The 13,204-nt window shown below is 36.3% G+C and overlaps 1 protein-coding gene across 3 annotated transcripts in view; it reads left to right on the forward strand.

Annotated features, from left to right (window-relative positions):
• The window catches only part of epha10 (EPH receptor A10), a 197,138-nt gene that overhangs the window by 157,867 nt on the left and 26,067 nt on the right, over positions 1 to 13,204 (forward strand). The window contains exons 9-10 of one of the 3 annotated variants that reach the window (XM_086061976.1): positions 3,980 to 4,108; positions 9,309 to 9,364. In XM_086061976.1, the coding sequence (XP_085918102.1) occupies positions 3,980 to 4,108; positions 9,309 to 9,364 (185 nt within the window). The remainder of the gene's footprint in view (positions 1 to 3,979; positions 4,109 to 9,308; positions 9,365 to 13,204) is intronic. The other 2 variants (XM_086061977.1, XM_086061978.1) reach the window with 2 other exon arrangements.

The following is a 13,204-nucleotide window of genomic DNA, read 5'->3' on the forward strand; positions in this document are numbered from 1 at the left end:
ACCCTTAGCATAATTGCCATGGCTATATTTGCAATATACAGTCGGAGGTGGGATTCAAACCCGCGACCTCCTGGTTACTGGACACTGCACTTTACTACTACTTAATTACGCCACTGAGCAGTATCAGAGAAGTAATGATGAGAAGTTGTATGTATGGAAGTGGGCGAGGAAAGTAGGACATGGAAAACGTTCAATGCCAGTCCCATTGGAAATTAATGGGGAAAAGTTGATATTTAACGTTAAATTGTAAGTTGAAATCTGAAGTATTATGTGGGAGTTGTTTCACGACGAAAAAATTGAGGAAAATAAAAATCACAATAACATAAGCACTCCCACAAAAAGTAGAAGCAGGAGTAGGAAAATGTGATTGATCATGATTAATTGTGATTAATTATGGGAGTTGTTTCACAGCAAAAAATTGTGGAGAATAAAAATCACAATAACATAAACATTCCCACAAATGTAGAAGCAGAAGTAGGAAAATTTGATTAATCCCGATTAATTGTGATTAATTGCGATTAATTACATAAAATTGTACAAATAAACGTATTTGCAAATATATTCAAAGTTGAAATTTGAACGGTGTAAATCGGAAGTATTATGTGGGAGTTGTTTCGCGGCAAAAAAAAATTTGGTGAATAAAAATCACAATAACATAAGCACTCCAACAAAAAGTAGAAGCAGGAGTAGGAAAATGTGATTAATCACGATTAATTGTGATTAATTACGATTAATTATGGGAGTTGTGGGAGTTGTTTCACAGCAAAAAAAATTGTGGAGAATAAAAATCACAATAACAAACATTCCCACAAAAAGTAGAAGCAGAAGTAGGAAAATTTAATTAATCCGGATTAATTGTGATTAATTACATAAAATTGTACAATTAAACATATTTGCAAATATGTTCAAAAACATATTCCAGTAAAAAAAAATTACATTGGCAGTTCCACACTTCCGTACGTTCCTGTGCACACTCAAATGAGATGCGACCTCCTTGTTGTTACCCGACATATCAGTCATAGATAAGAAAGCAATTTTTATGAGGTTAATAAGATCTACTTAGTAATGCCCCTTCTTCACTTACGAAAGACTTGAAGGTTTTACAGCCTGAGAAGTAAATACAGGAGACCCTCCTTCTCTTCCATTGTTGTTATCAGTTAACAAGTCTGCTTCCAGCTGATGCGGTCAATCAGTTTGGTGTTTTTTGCAGTTTCAGCATTCACCTGTGATTAACTTGTTACCAGCCTAGCATGTAGTTTGCATCAGTTGTATGGGAAAATCTATTTACCATGTTGATTGCTGCACAATGCTTTACTATACACTATATTGAGCACATATCACAATGGTAAATGAGAATATATGGTCCAATGGACATGACAGGAAGAAGTAGTACTTGTTGGAATTTTTTTCTTGGCTCACAAATACATCACTCAAACACACACACACACACACATCCATGCTAGTGCCTGACAAAGTTTGATAGAGCCAGAGTTTGAGGGCATTGACCGAACATTCTCACGGAAGCTCAGCCTTGACTGGTCAGTGAAAGGGGGATGGCTTACCCTTCAGTGGTCACACCATTGCATATGAGTGAGATTGAGTGGGTGGATGTCTGCAAGGTCAAGGTATCGGGAGATACCAGGAGAAAGAGGAAGTGTGACTTGTTTTCATCTGTGGCTTATATAGAGCTGTACAAAAATGAGATTTTTGTTACACCTTTGTTTTAGCTGGACTTCAATTCTGGTCATGCAAATTTGTTGTAGCACTCTTGTAGCTATTTAGCATATTCTCATCACTGTAAGCTCCTGACTGTTTCTGATTGGTCAGGCACATAAATGGGCAATATATGATATGTGATATGATGTAAAGCCAGTTTCCCTGGTATTTTTGAATACACCTGCTGGTGTTTGAGCTCTAATTTGTCCAAATTCTGAATACAAATAGGTCCCTGCACTTGCATACAGAGTCTGATGCATCAGTGAGTTTTGACAAACTGTTTGGTATTGTTCACTAAAGACTGCATTTCTTCAGATCTCAGGAAAAGGCACCAATATGGCTACTATTAAATGAAACTATTAAAGAGGAAGTCACCCCACAAAAAAATCTTGACAATGTGTTCTAAGCAGCCCCGCTAGTCTAAATATATGGTTGATTTAAGCAGCAAAATCCATCCATTTGTATTCATCTCAGGGGGCGGCCATTTTACTCAGGTCTCAGGTAACAACCAATCACAGCTCAACTTCAGAAAACAGGTGAGCTATGATTGGTTGTTGCCTGAGCCCTGCGCAACTGTGATGTCATCTTCAGTTGACAGCAAGTGGCAAAATGGCCTCCCCCTAAAATGGATAAAATGGCTGGATTTTGTTTCATAACTCTTATTCCACAAATATATTATTAATCAGAATGTCATGTTTAGACTAGTGAGGTCACATATAACATATTATTGTTAAGAAATGTTTAAAGTTGGCTTATGTGATTTTTTTTCACATGCTAAAACAGTTCATAGTGTGTCTTTATTAAAATATATCTGGCATTTTTTTGTCAAAAGATAAAGAATTACAGTACATTAAATAACTATTTATCACACTAGGATTTAAAATACTCAGCTTTGTTACCATGATGACCGGGCAGTGCTAGCGCATGTGGCTAAGCATGCGGCTACTCAGTGTTAGCAACTTAACAGATTTGTCCCTATAGTTACCAACTTTTCCAAATTCAACTTTCTGAAAGAGATGCCCAACAAATCTACCAATGTTGTTTTTTTCTACGGTCTTCTGGAGATGTTCATCCCTCAGTGTCCACACAGCAAATAAATGGTGCCAGCGCTGGCAAGCTTAAAGGATTTTAAAAAAATAATAATCAAATTGTGGTGTCACAATTGGTCAAAATTCAAACTCAGACACATTTTCAGAAATAGTCAAATACTCAAAAGACCCAACTACTCATTTGCTCCCCAAAAACATTATAAATATTACCATGCGCCCAAAGATGTATTTATACGTTTTTGAGTGTTCTTTTTATGTTAGAGCATACAGAAGACTTTGATGCAGCCTCTGACCTGAAGAGAATGCTTGAAGCAATGGTAGTTAATACAAAACCGTCCAGCAGGTGACAGCAGAGCATAAGAGATCAACAGGGGCCATGTGGCAAAAAGCTCCTTCCCCAGTGTTTTAAACAGATTTGTGATTAGTTATGAAACTATATTATAATGCTAATTGCTGCAAAACGGAAACAGATACAACTATACTTGTTTTTCCTGATGAAAAAAAGAGGCTCTAATCTTTCTCTTTGTAGGTTCCATGTTTTTATAGCAATAGAACACAATATTCTGTGGGCCTTAAAAAAAACAGTCAAAATCCAGTAAATCAGCCAGGAGTAAAGGGGGTTGCTTTAGTGAAAATGGCTGGGAGTGAATGAATTAAAGTATTTTTCAAAATACTTACGTCCAGTATATATCAGTGAGAGCCAATGAAATTACAAGTAAACAGGTTCTCTACTATTGTGAATTATTTATACTGTGCCTCTTACCCGCTAAACAATGATCTTCTCGAACTATCAACCTTCACGTTAGCATCCGTCTTACTCTCTCTTATAAAGTGTTTTGGAGTTCGGCCTACTTAAGTTGGGTTTCAGTTTAGTGTCATTGATGCATCAGAGTATTTATTTCTATTAGTTTGCAATGCATTCGCTTGGGCTGAGATAATGGCGGCAGAGTTGGCAAAGTAATTCAGTGAGTTGGCAACCATATTTGTCTACTATTCATGTGGGAGCATAGATCTTTTTTTTCTCCAAATGAGATAAATAGATGTTGTCATCGAAATAAGGATCTACAGTGATTTTTTTATTATTATTTTTTTGCCAGCAGTGACAATATTTGAATATTAAACGGAATTAATGAGTCCAAATGTTTTGCTTTGCCAGCTTTTCAAAGTACTGAAAAGAGCCCCTCCCCTACCCCACCCCCTTGTCTTCTTCCCAGCAGTGTCTGCTCAAGCTCCTCCAATGTAACTCCTGCTAGCGTGGTGCTGCTCTCGACATCCTTCTCCACTCTTCCTCCTCCTCCTCCTCTTCTCTCTCCTCTTCCTCCCTTCACACAGCTGATGCCCAGGTACACTTGGCATGCATTCCCCACTCCCCCATCCTCTAAATCTTCCTTTTCAGTTCCCTGCAGTCCTCCTGCCATTGCATTTGTCCCTTAGTGGTTTCTTTTCTTTCTTTTGCTTTCCTCATACAAATAAAATGCTAATAAGCTAAAGAAGTATCTTCTTTTTTCTCCTTCTTTTCGTCAAGCTGTTTGGCCCAGTTCCTTTTATAACCTCGGATCGGTGCCCCAGCATGTTATGAAATGCACTTAAAAAGCAACTGTCAGTTTTTGAATTAATATCCAAAAAGAAACCTCTACTTTTTTTTTTAAATCACATCTGACGTTTCAAAAGAATTGATGGAAAAGGATTCAAGCTACGCGACATAACCCTGCTGTGATGATGCCCCCTCTTCCGTATTTCCTTCCTCCCTAGCATATCTTTTGACTTACTGTCAAGATCTATGCAAATTAGCAACACATTCAGCATGACAACATTTAGGGCTTTGAGGTTTTATATTCAAGTCATGTCAGTCTATTAAAGGTACTGTCCGAAGGATCTGTTTTGGCCTGTCAGGGACATTTCTGGTAGGAGACTAGAGCTGTCAAAATTAATCGATTAATTGAAAAATAATCGATTATCAAATTAATCGACAACTATTGCAATCATCGAAAAACCTTTTGAAGCCATTTTTTTTTTTTAAATAGTCCAAATCCTCTGATTTGAGCATATCAACAGTAATTGTTTCGTGATTTATGTAGCGCTTCTGTGCTTAATCAATATAAGACAATTGCAAATATCTGTTTTTACTTTGGAAAACAATGGCCGAACCGGTAACATAGTAAAACTTCAATCCCCCTTTTTTTTTTAAATCACTATATGAATACAAAGTATGAAATAAACGGAAATCACTGATTAATAAGGGGAAAAGGATTTTGTAATACATTTAATGCAAAATTAAAGTGAATCCAATTAGTCTATTCATCGATTGAATAATTGAACGATTAATCAATTCTAAAAATATTTGATAGTGACAGCACTAGTGGCGACTCAGGGTTTTCCCTCCAGCCAAGCAGCGGAGGCAAGCTACTATCAGTGGCATATGCAAATTCGGCTGTGCGCACCCCCGCTCCTGATTGGTGGACTTGTTTCACGCTCGTTCCTGGTTGGCTGCTGTCCGTTTTGCATGTTGTGTTTACAAATAGCAAAGGAAATCTGTCTGATTAAATTTTTCCATGAATGTGGATTAGCATTATTATAATTATTTGTGGTGTTGTATACAAATGGGTAGTAATTCAGTCATTTGTTGGAATCATCATTTGCGGACTCGGATCTGATGGTGTGACATCGCATCTTAAAAAGAATGTTGATTGTGAGCCAGGTTCTAACCGTGTACATGCTTTTCTCCAGTGGCTGTATAACAATAATGTTCACACATACACTCCAAAACCTGGACATCATCCCAGAAAAATGGAAACTCTTTGAGCTCCCATTTTTTGTCATATTTAGTTCCAGGAATCGCAATGGACAAGTGTCCCAATACATTTGTCGATCTAGTTTTTACTCACTGACGTCTCCCTTTGCCTTGTCCCCTTGCCTCTAACCCGCCTCCGTCTCTCTGATCTTGTTTTTCTTGGTTCCATTATGCCCTCCATCCTCGTTTCAGTCCCGTTCCGCCTTTAGTGTGCTCCCTTGTCTATCAATTCTTGTCTGGCCTCCTCTGTGTGGTAGCTTGTGCCCTGAGGATCTCTGTTGCATGTGTCTGCTGGTGTGTTTTGACAGACAGGGCCTTGACCTTGTCTCAGACCCCGCTGTTACACAGGCTGAGGGATGTGTCAGCCTCATCCTCGATCACGTCTCCCCACGAGAACACTCACAAAGGGACGCAGAAAGACAAAAAAAAAAAGGAAACATTGACATCTCTTAAAAATGCACTCCCATGCAACCTTTTTTGTGCCACGGAGCAGTTTCACATGGAGTATTTTGATAAACAGGCGTTGGAATTAATAAAACTGCAACTTGATTTTCTTCACGGATCTGGTACCATCTTGGGGTAATGGGAGATAATCACATCCAAAGTGTATTACTTCTATCCAATCTACTCATTTTTATTTTGGTCACCTTCAATGCAAAATACTCCAAAATGTGTCTTTTAGTGCAACATGCTTGGTCTCCATGTGCTTAAACCCATATTTTACATAGTACTTTCCTCTTAAATGCAGTTTCTTCTTCTTGAAAGTTGTTGGCTAGTCTTCTGTTTTAAGACAGAATAAATAGATACAAGTTATTTGTTCTAAACTTTTTTTTTACTAGCTTGTGGGCTTACATTTTAACATCGTAAGGTTTTTATTTGTATTTTTCATTTTTTACGACACAAAAGTAAAATGAGCCAAAATTTGGCTCACTATAGGAAGTGTGATAGTTTTTTTTTACTTGTGACCACTCCAAATTTTCAGTGGCATCAGACCTATCCATATGTATATAGTTTTTATTTATTTATTAGTTTTTGATGCTCTCTTTAGACAATAAAAGCAATATTGTCTTAAGAGCACAACTAACTATCATCTGTATGTATATATATATACATACACACATACACTCATTACACACTCATACACATGTGCACGTCACATCACTGTTACTGCGTCCACACACGCTCACAGGCTTGAGCTCTCGATCCTAACCGTGCTTTCTTGTTTTGGTATAAGAATGGGGACAAAGGAAGCATATAAGTCAGCTCAATCAAAAATGATAATTAGCTCTCTAGTGCCAACTGGTGTATTATGGCTTTTATGACTCAATGTACATTTAGTTAATGCCCCAGTGAAGGGATAAATTGGGTAATCACGGGAAATGCACTATAACACATAAGGTGTACAGAGCATCAAAAAACATGAAAAATTCTGATTTATGATGGGAGTCAATGGGCCAAAATGTGGACATTTTTACTCATGTGTACTATAAAAATTTGTTTCCCACATATAATAATGACAATAATAATTTTGAAATTTTGGATGGTGCCATTTTGGACTTCAACATGTTTTGGACAATTGGGTGCAATTTCATTTAAAAAAATTAAATTTACTTTATATTTGATATTAATATTAATAAAAAGCCAAAAATTGGACACTTTCCTTACGAGGGTTTTTAAAAAGAGTATCCAGTACCTGAGACAAGTTGTTTGTTCACAGAATAGTTTCAGCCTGTATCCCATTTGAAGAGACAACAATAACCTCCTAGAGTTGCTGTTTGGAGGCATACGGCCGTCTACCCTCTTCCATCTTGCGTTTCCGGGTGCCCCAAAGGTTCTCAATAGGGTTGAGGTCAAGAAATAATGCTGCCACACCATTATTCTTTCTCCTGTTATACCTTTAGCAGCGCAAGCTTCAATGGTATCAAAGTTTGTTGGGGCCTGGTACAAATGCTTCCCCTTGTGATGTTGTTTCGAGGTGGCTGAAATAACCTCGGTTTACATATGACTGCAAGCCTTGAGAGGTTCTTGGGACTCCAGAGACATCAGCAGCTGTTAAAAAGTCACTAATGAGCGACTTTTTAACAGCTGCTCTCTAAATATAATGCATTTGCCCGACAGAACAAATTATTCAACAATGTAATAAGTTTGTAGAAATATGCAGTGTTTTTATTCATTTTGCAAGGCAATGAACTATGCCACTTATTTCATCTGCAGAACGACCCATTTTTTTTCTTTTTTTCCCCCATTATTCATAAATACTGCTATTTTTAATCATGTGGAACAAACCTGTGAGATTTATGATGTAAATAAACAAGAGGATCAATATGAAAACTCCAATTGTATTGAATATAATCTTATATGCATAATAATTTCAAACACTATAAACTTTATCATGGTCACATTATATTGATCATGCTTCCAAGCACACACATGCACTATGGTAGGCACAGGAATGACATCATCGATCAATGTTTTTAAGTCTACCCTATGTTGTGTACCTGCAGAAATGCAATAATACACAAAGTAGAACATCTTAAAGTCAGCTAAAGTTGTTTGCTAATTCCATAACATTGGTTCGCATATAAATGTATTATCGCCTTATATTAACACACACAACAACTTTGTGAGATAGTTTTGAAATCAGAAGTCAGTGAAAAATTATGCAAACTACTTTTTCAATTTATTTTAGAAGGTAACACAAATGCTTGCAGATCTCACTGTTACAAGAAATTGACGCATAATTTGCCGTTGCGGGCCACATAAAATGATGTGGTGGGCCAAATCTTGCCCCAAGACCTTGAGTTTGACACCAGTGCCTTAGAGGCTATATTTTCATTTTTACTTTTGCCACTTTTATTGAAGAAAATGCTAGCTAGTAAACATGAAATGATGGAAAGCATTTTAAGGGACAATGCTTTTTATTCTCAAGGATACTCCTGATAACAACTCCGCAGGGTCTCTTGAATTTTTACCCTCCAATGATTTATGCTCCCTTTCCACTTTGTTGTTCCATGAAATGTGCTTACCTGACACAATTATGATCCCTGTCAATGCATGGAATGATTGCATCTATAAACTAGTGTTGATCTGTTATATAAACCCCAAACTCCGAGTGCTATAAAATGCGTGACTTTGTTTTGTGTAATACATTTTTTTATATATATTTGTCAGCATTTTGTTAGTTAGAAGTCTGTATCATCCTTTTTTTTTCTTGGCTTGCTTTCTAGTATTTGACTAATCCCAAAAAATATGCAGGCCAGCCAAAATGTCTGCTCATCACTTCTTAATCTGGTTCTTTCAGTTTGTGTGTGTATGTGTGAGACAACTTCAAATTTCTCTCTAAGCCAAAGAGGCCAACCAGCCAGTCACAATATATAAAGTTTGCATTTGTTTTGACCCCCCATTGTGGCGAGAGAGTTCTGTGAAATGCGTATCCTTGAGTATGTGTTCAACAACAGCGTATCTTTTCCAGTCCAATCCGTTTGTGTGTCTGACAAAATTTCCACTCATTCAGCCTCAGATCCATCTCTTGCAAATCAGTGCCATTGCATCAAGGGGGGGCCTTCTGTATTACTCTTCTGTAGCTTCCATCACCGCGCTCGACGCTCTCATCTTTGCTTTCCCTCATCTCACAGTTATTGCGCATTCCGTGTAAACGACTGCGCGGCAAGATAAACAGTGTCTGGTGCTTGTTTGTGTCTCTCGACCGGGATGGAACGCTCTCTGATGTCTGTCTTTGTTTCGCTTTTTAGACAATGCGGCTACAGCAAAGCCTCTCAAGAAGGAGACGAGGAACTTTACTTCCAGTGTAAGTCACAATTTTTTTCCTCTTTCACAGTTTTGTAATATGGAAGACCAAAATAAAATTTAAAAATACATGAATAAATAAATAAAAGTGAAAAAAATATATATATATACAAACATATATTTATTGTATTATTTTTATTTATTTATTTATTTATTCACATTTAGCTTTTGTAGTTTTGGAATTATATTTTTTATATCCATTTTTATTTTCACTACTATTTATTTATGAGTTTATTTATTTATTTATTTTTACCAAAACTGCTAAAAATAAAAATAAATACATGAATAAAAGTGAAAATAAAATTGGATATAAAAAAATACAAAGAAATATATTTATGTTATTGTATTTATTTATTTATTTATTTTATTATTTTGTAATCATATTTATCTTTTATAGTTAGTTTTTGAAATGTATTTGTTATATACATTTTTATTTTTTACTTTTATTTATTATTTTTTTTTATATTTAATTTTGGCAGTTTTGGTCCAACCCTGCCAAAATTTAAAAATAAATTAATTAATAAAAACCTGGATACAAAAAAATCAAAAAAAAATTGTTTTTAATTATATTTATTTTACTTTTTTAATGATTTCTAATATATATTTTTAAAATTAATATGTATCTTTTCTAGTTCGTTTTTGTAGTTAGTTTTAGTTTTTTCATTTATGTATTCTTTTTTTTTTTTTTTGGGCAGTTTTGGTCCAAAACTGCCAAAGTTAAAAATAAACACATAAAACTGAAAATAAAAACGGATATAAAATATATACAATTTTTTTTTTATAAATTATTTTTATTTAAATGTATTTTTTATGTCATTTTTAAATTATATTTGTAATATCTGTTTTTATTTGCCCTGTTATTTATTTATATATTTATTCATTTTTAATTTGGCAGTTTTTGTCCTCCAAACTGTAAGCATGTGTATACATGTGCGCACACACGACCATGTAGGCCTTTAGTGCAACAGCATGAATTCTTAATTCTGAGTGTGCATGCTTAGTTTAATTTTGAGCACACTGATGGAGCAGATTAGTGTGCAGAGCAGAGCGTGATGACTAGAGATTGAAATAAGGAGAGCAAGAAATAGGGAGAAAGTCAAAAGTGAGAGATTGTAATTCCTAAACGGGCTGTTGTACATGTTTCTTTTTAAAAACCCAGCTTACTTTGCTCCCAGTAGGCTTTTTTTTAGCCGGACAGTGACTGAATGGGGGTAGTTTGACATATCTTCTCCTGTTTGTGTGTGTGTGTGTGTGCACGGCAAAGCTTTGCTTAAGTGGTAATTGTGTGCTTAGAGTTTTCCTTTTGTGTGTGCACAGTTTTGTAAATGTAGTACGTGTGTGCATGCTCATTTGCGTTATTTAATCTCCCAGCATGCTGAGCCCTCGGGAGGGGTTTCAGAGCACCGTGGTTGATGAATAATGAGCCAAAGCAATGCGACTGGGAATTAAATCTGCCCAAACAAAGACATGCCAGAAGCTGACGCACATGCACACATTTGGCCTGCTTTTCAAAAAATGTTTTTATGGCGAACATGGACACACACATAAATAGGCTCAAGATGTATTTTTGTTCTCTTTAGCCAGCACACGCTGCTTGGACTCCCATGGGCCAGTTTCTGGCTCATGACTGAGCGGGCGGCATTGCAAGATTAAAGTTTCGATAGTCATGCAGTGTGATAGTTTAGTGTCGTCCACACTAAACTATGGAAATTGGGACACACCTAATTGTTCAGTTATAATCTGTTCTTAGTTCTAGAGGCCGAACAGTGAGTATTAAAAAATAAAACGTAGCCGATCACCGATCCCGATCATGAGATCGAGCAATACTGCATCATATATATTTTTTCAAATAATGTATTTATTTGAAAGAGGACCATGTATAATAAAGAACATTTACATTTAAATATGCCAGATTTGCTCATTTCCATTTAGTCCCTAATCACTCATTTTGCTCATGGTCGGTTCGCTTCCAGAATAATTCAAAACTCAGAAGACCCTGACAACTATACGTAGGCTATTCCCAGCATGGAGTGTTGTTTATAACCCTAACACAATAGAAACAGCCTTTTGTTTGTGCTGTGACAGTATTAATGCTTATTGAACAATTTTGGGACTTTTCAAAGTGTAGATTTTTATTTATTTTTAAATCTTAGACAATATACTTCATTTTAAATTTCTAAAAAAATAAATTAAAAAAAAGTCAGGGAGCGCCCAAGGTTATCGGTACGTCCTAAAAAGTTAAATGGAAACTTAAAGAAGTAAATACCGCAGCTGTTTAAAAAAAAAAAAAACTGAAATCTTAAACTTTCACATTTCTTTGTTTTAATGTCAAACAAAAGCAAATGGTTCAGAAAGTTCCCAGGGTAAGCAGCATCTCTTATAAAGTTAAATGAAAATGTAAATTAATTGTTCCCTGAGATTAAAATGGTTTTAGATTTACCTTTTATCGGCCGTCACGATATTTGACAAAACGCCCAATATCGGTGCCGATAATCGGCCTGGTCCATCCCTAGAAACAATGCAGCAGCAGATCACAAAATGTACATAAAATGCAAATATCGGCCGATCCGACCCAGCAAATCCGATCTGTGTAAACTCTAGTTGTTATTGATGTTATAGGGAACATATTTTTTGTTAGGTCCAGTCTGTGACCTAGAAAGCAACTGCAGGGCAGTTGTTGTGGGCATTGCTCGAAAAGGATCAAGGCTCATCTGCAATGTGCTTTAATAAACCAGGTTTAGATATTGTTCAAAGTGATTGCATGGGAAAAAATGCAAGCGCAACAGACAGGGAAAGCATCTGGGGAAATCACTGGCAAAATAGGATGGAGATAGCCCGGCATGATAATGCTATTGCGTTTTGTCTTTTTGTCTTGAACAGCCGTTGGCCCCCGATGGCCCTCGGCATGCATATGCACCGTCGAGTATGTTGATGCCATGTGAATTTGGTCCAACTTGAAGCATTTTCACATATGTTATTGTGATTTTTATTTTCCACACTTTTTTGCCGTGTAACAACTCCCACATAATACTTCCGATTTACACCGTTCAAATTTCAACTTTCTTCAAAAATGCACGCCTCCCGGAGTATATGCCGTCTCATTTCACATTACTTACAGTATTGGCACAACGTTAAATATAAACTTTTCCCCATTCAGTCCCACTTTTCACGCCCACTTCCATACATAACAACTTACCATCATTACCACCTGTCTGATACTGCTCAGTAGCGCAGTTGGTAAAGTGCATCGTCCGGTAACCAGGAGGTCACAGGTTTGAATCCCACCTCCGACTGTACATTGCAAATATATCCATGGCCGTTATGCTAAGTGATATACATGTATATCAAGTGACTATCATATCAGGATTATAATTTCACTGACATGATTAAACACATCAGATGACACTTTCCAAAAATAAATATGCCATTAGTCATGAATTTGAACAAGTCAAGTTAGCTCAGTGCTCCCACCACGGAGAACCTGGGTTCAAACCCGCTTGGACCACATTTTAGTACATTCGATGATTCGATACCAACTGACTATCATATCAGGAAATGGATTATAATTTCACTGAAATGATTTAAGCACATGCGTTCAAATCTTAGCATTCAGTTTTTCAGCATTCCCGCACAATGTATGCAGAAATTACACTCTGTCTAGTTTGAATTAACTCATTCACTGCCATTGACGGCTATAGACGTAAAAAATTAATTTGAACTATTTCTATTAGTTTAACATTTTTTTCCACTTTTGTTAACAAGAGTATGAAAACCTAGAAAAAAATTATTGTACATTTAGAACAGATATAAAATGTGTGATTAATCATGAGTTAACTATTGA

Source organism: Leptonotus elevatus, chromosome 19 (genome assembly GCF_054856555.1).
Source record: "Leptonotus elevatus isolate MCC_2025b chromosome 19, RoL_Lele_1.0, whole genome shotgun sequence".
Taxonomy (NCBI): Eukaryota; Metazoa; Chordata; class Actinopteri; order Syngnathiformes; family Syngnathidae; genus Leptonotus; species Leptonotus elevatus.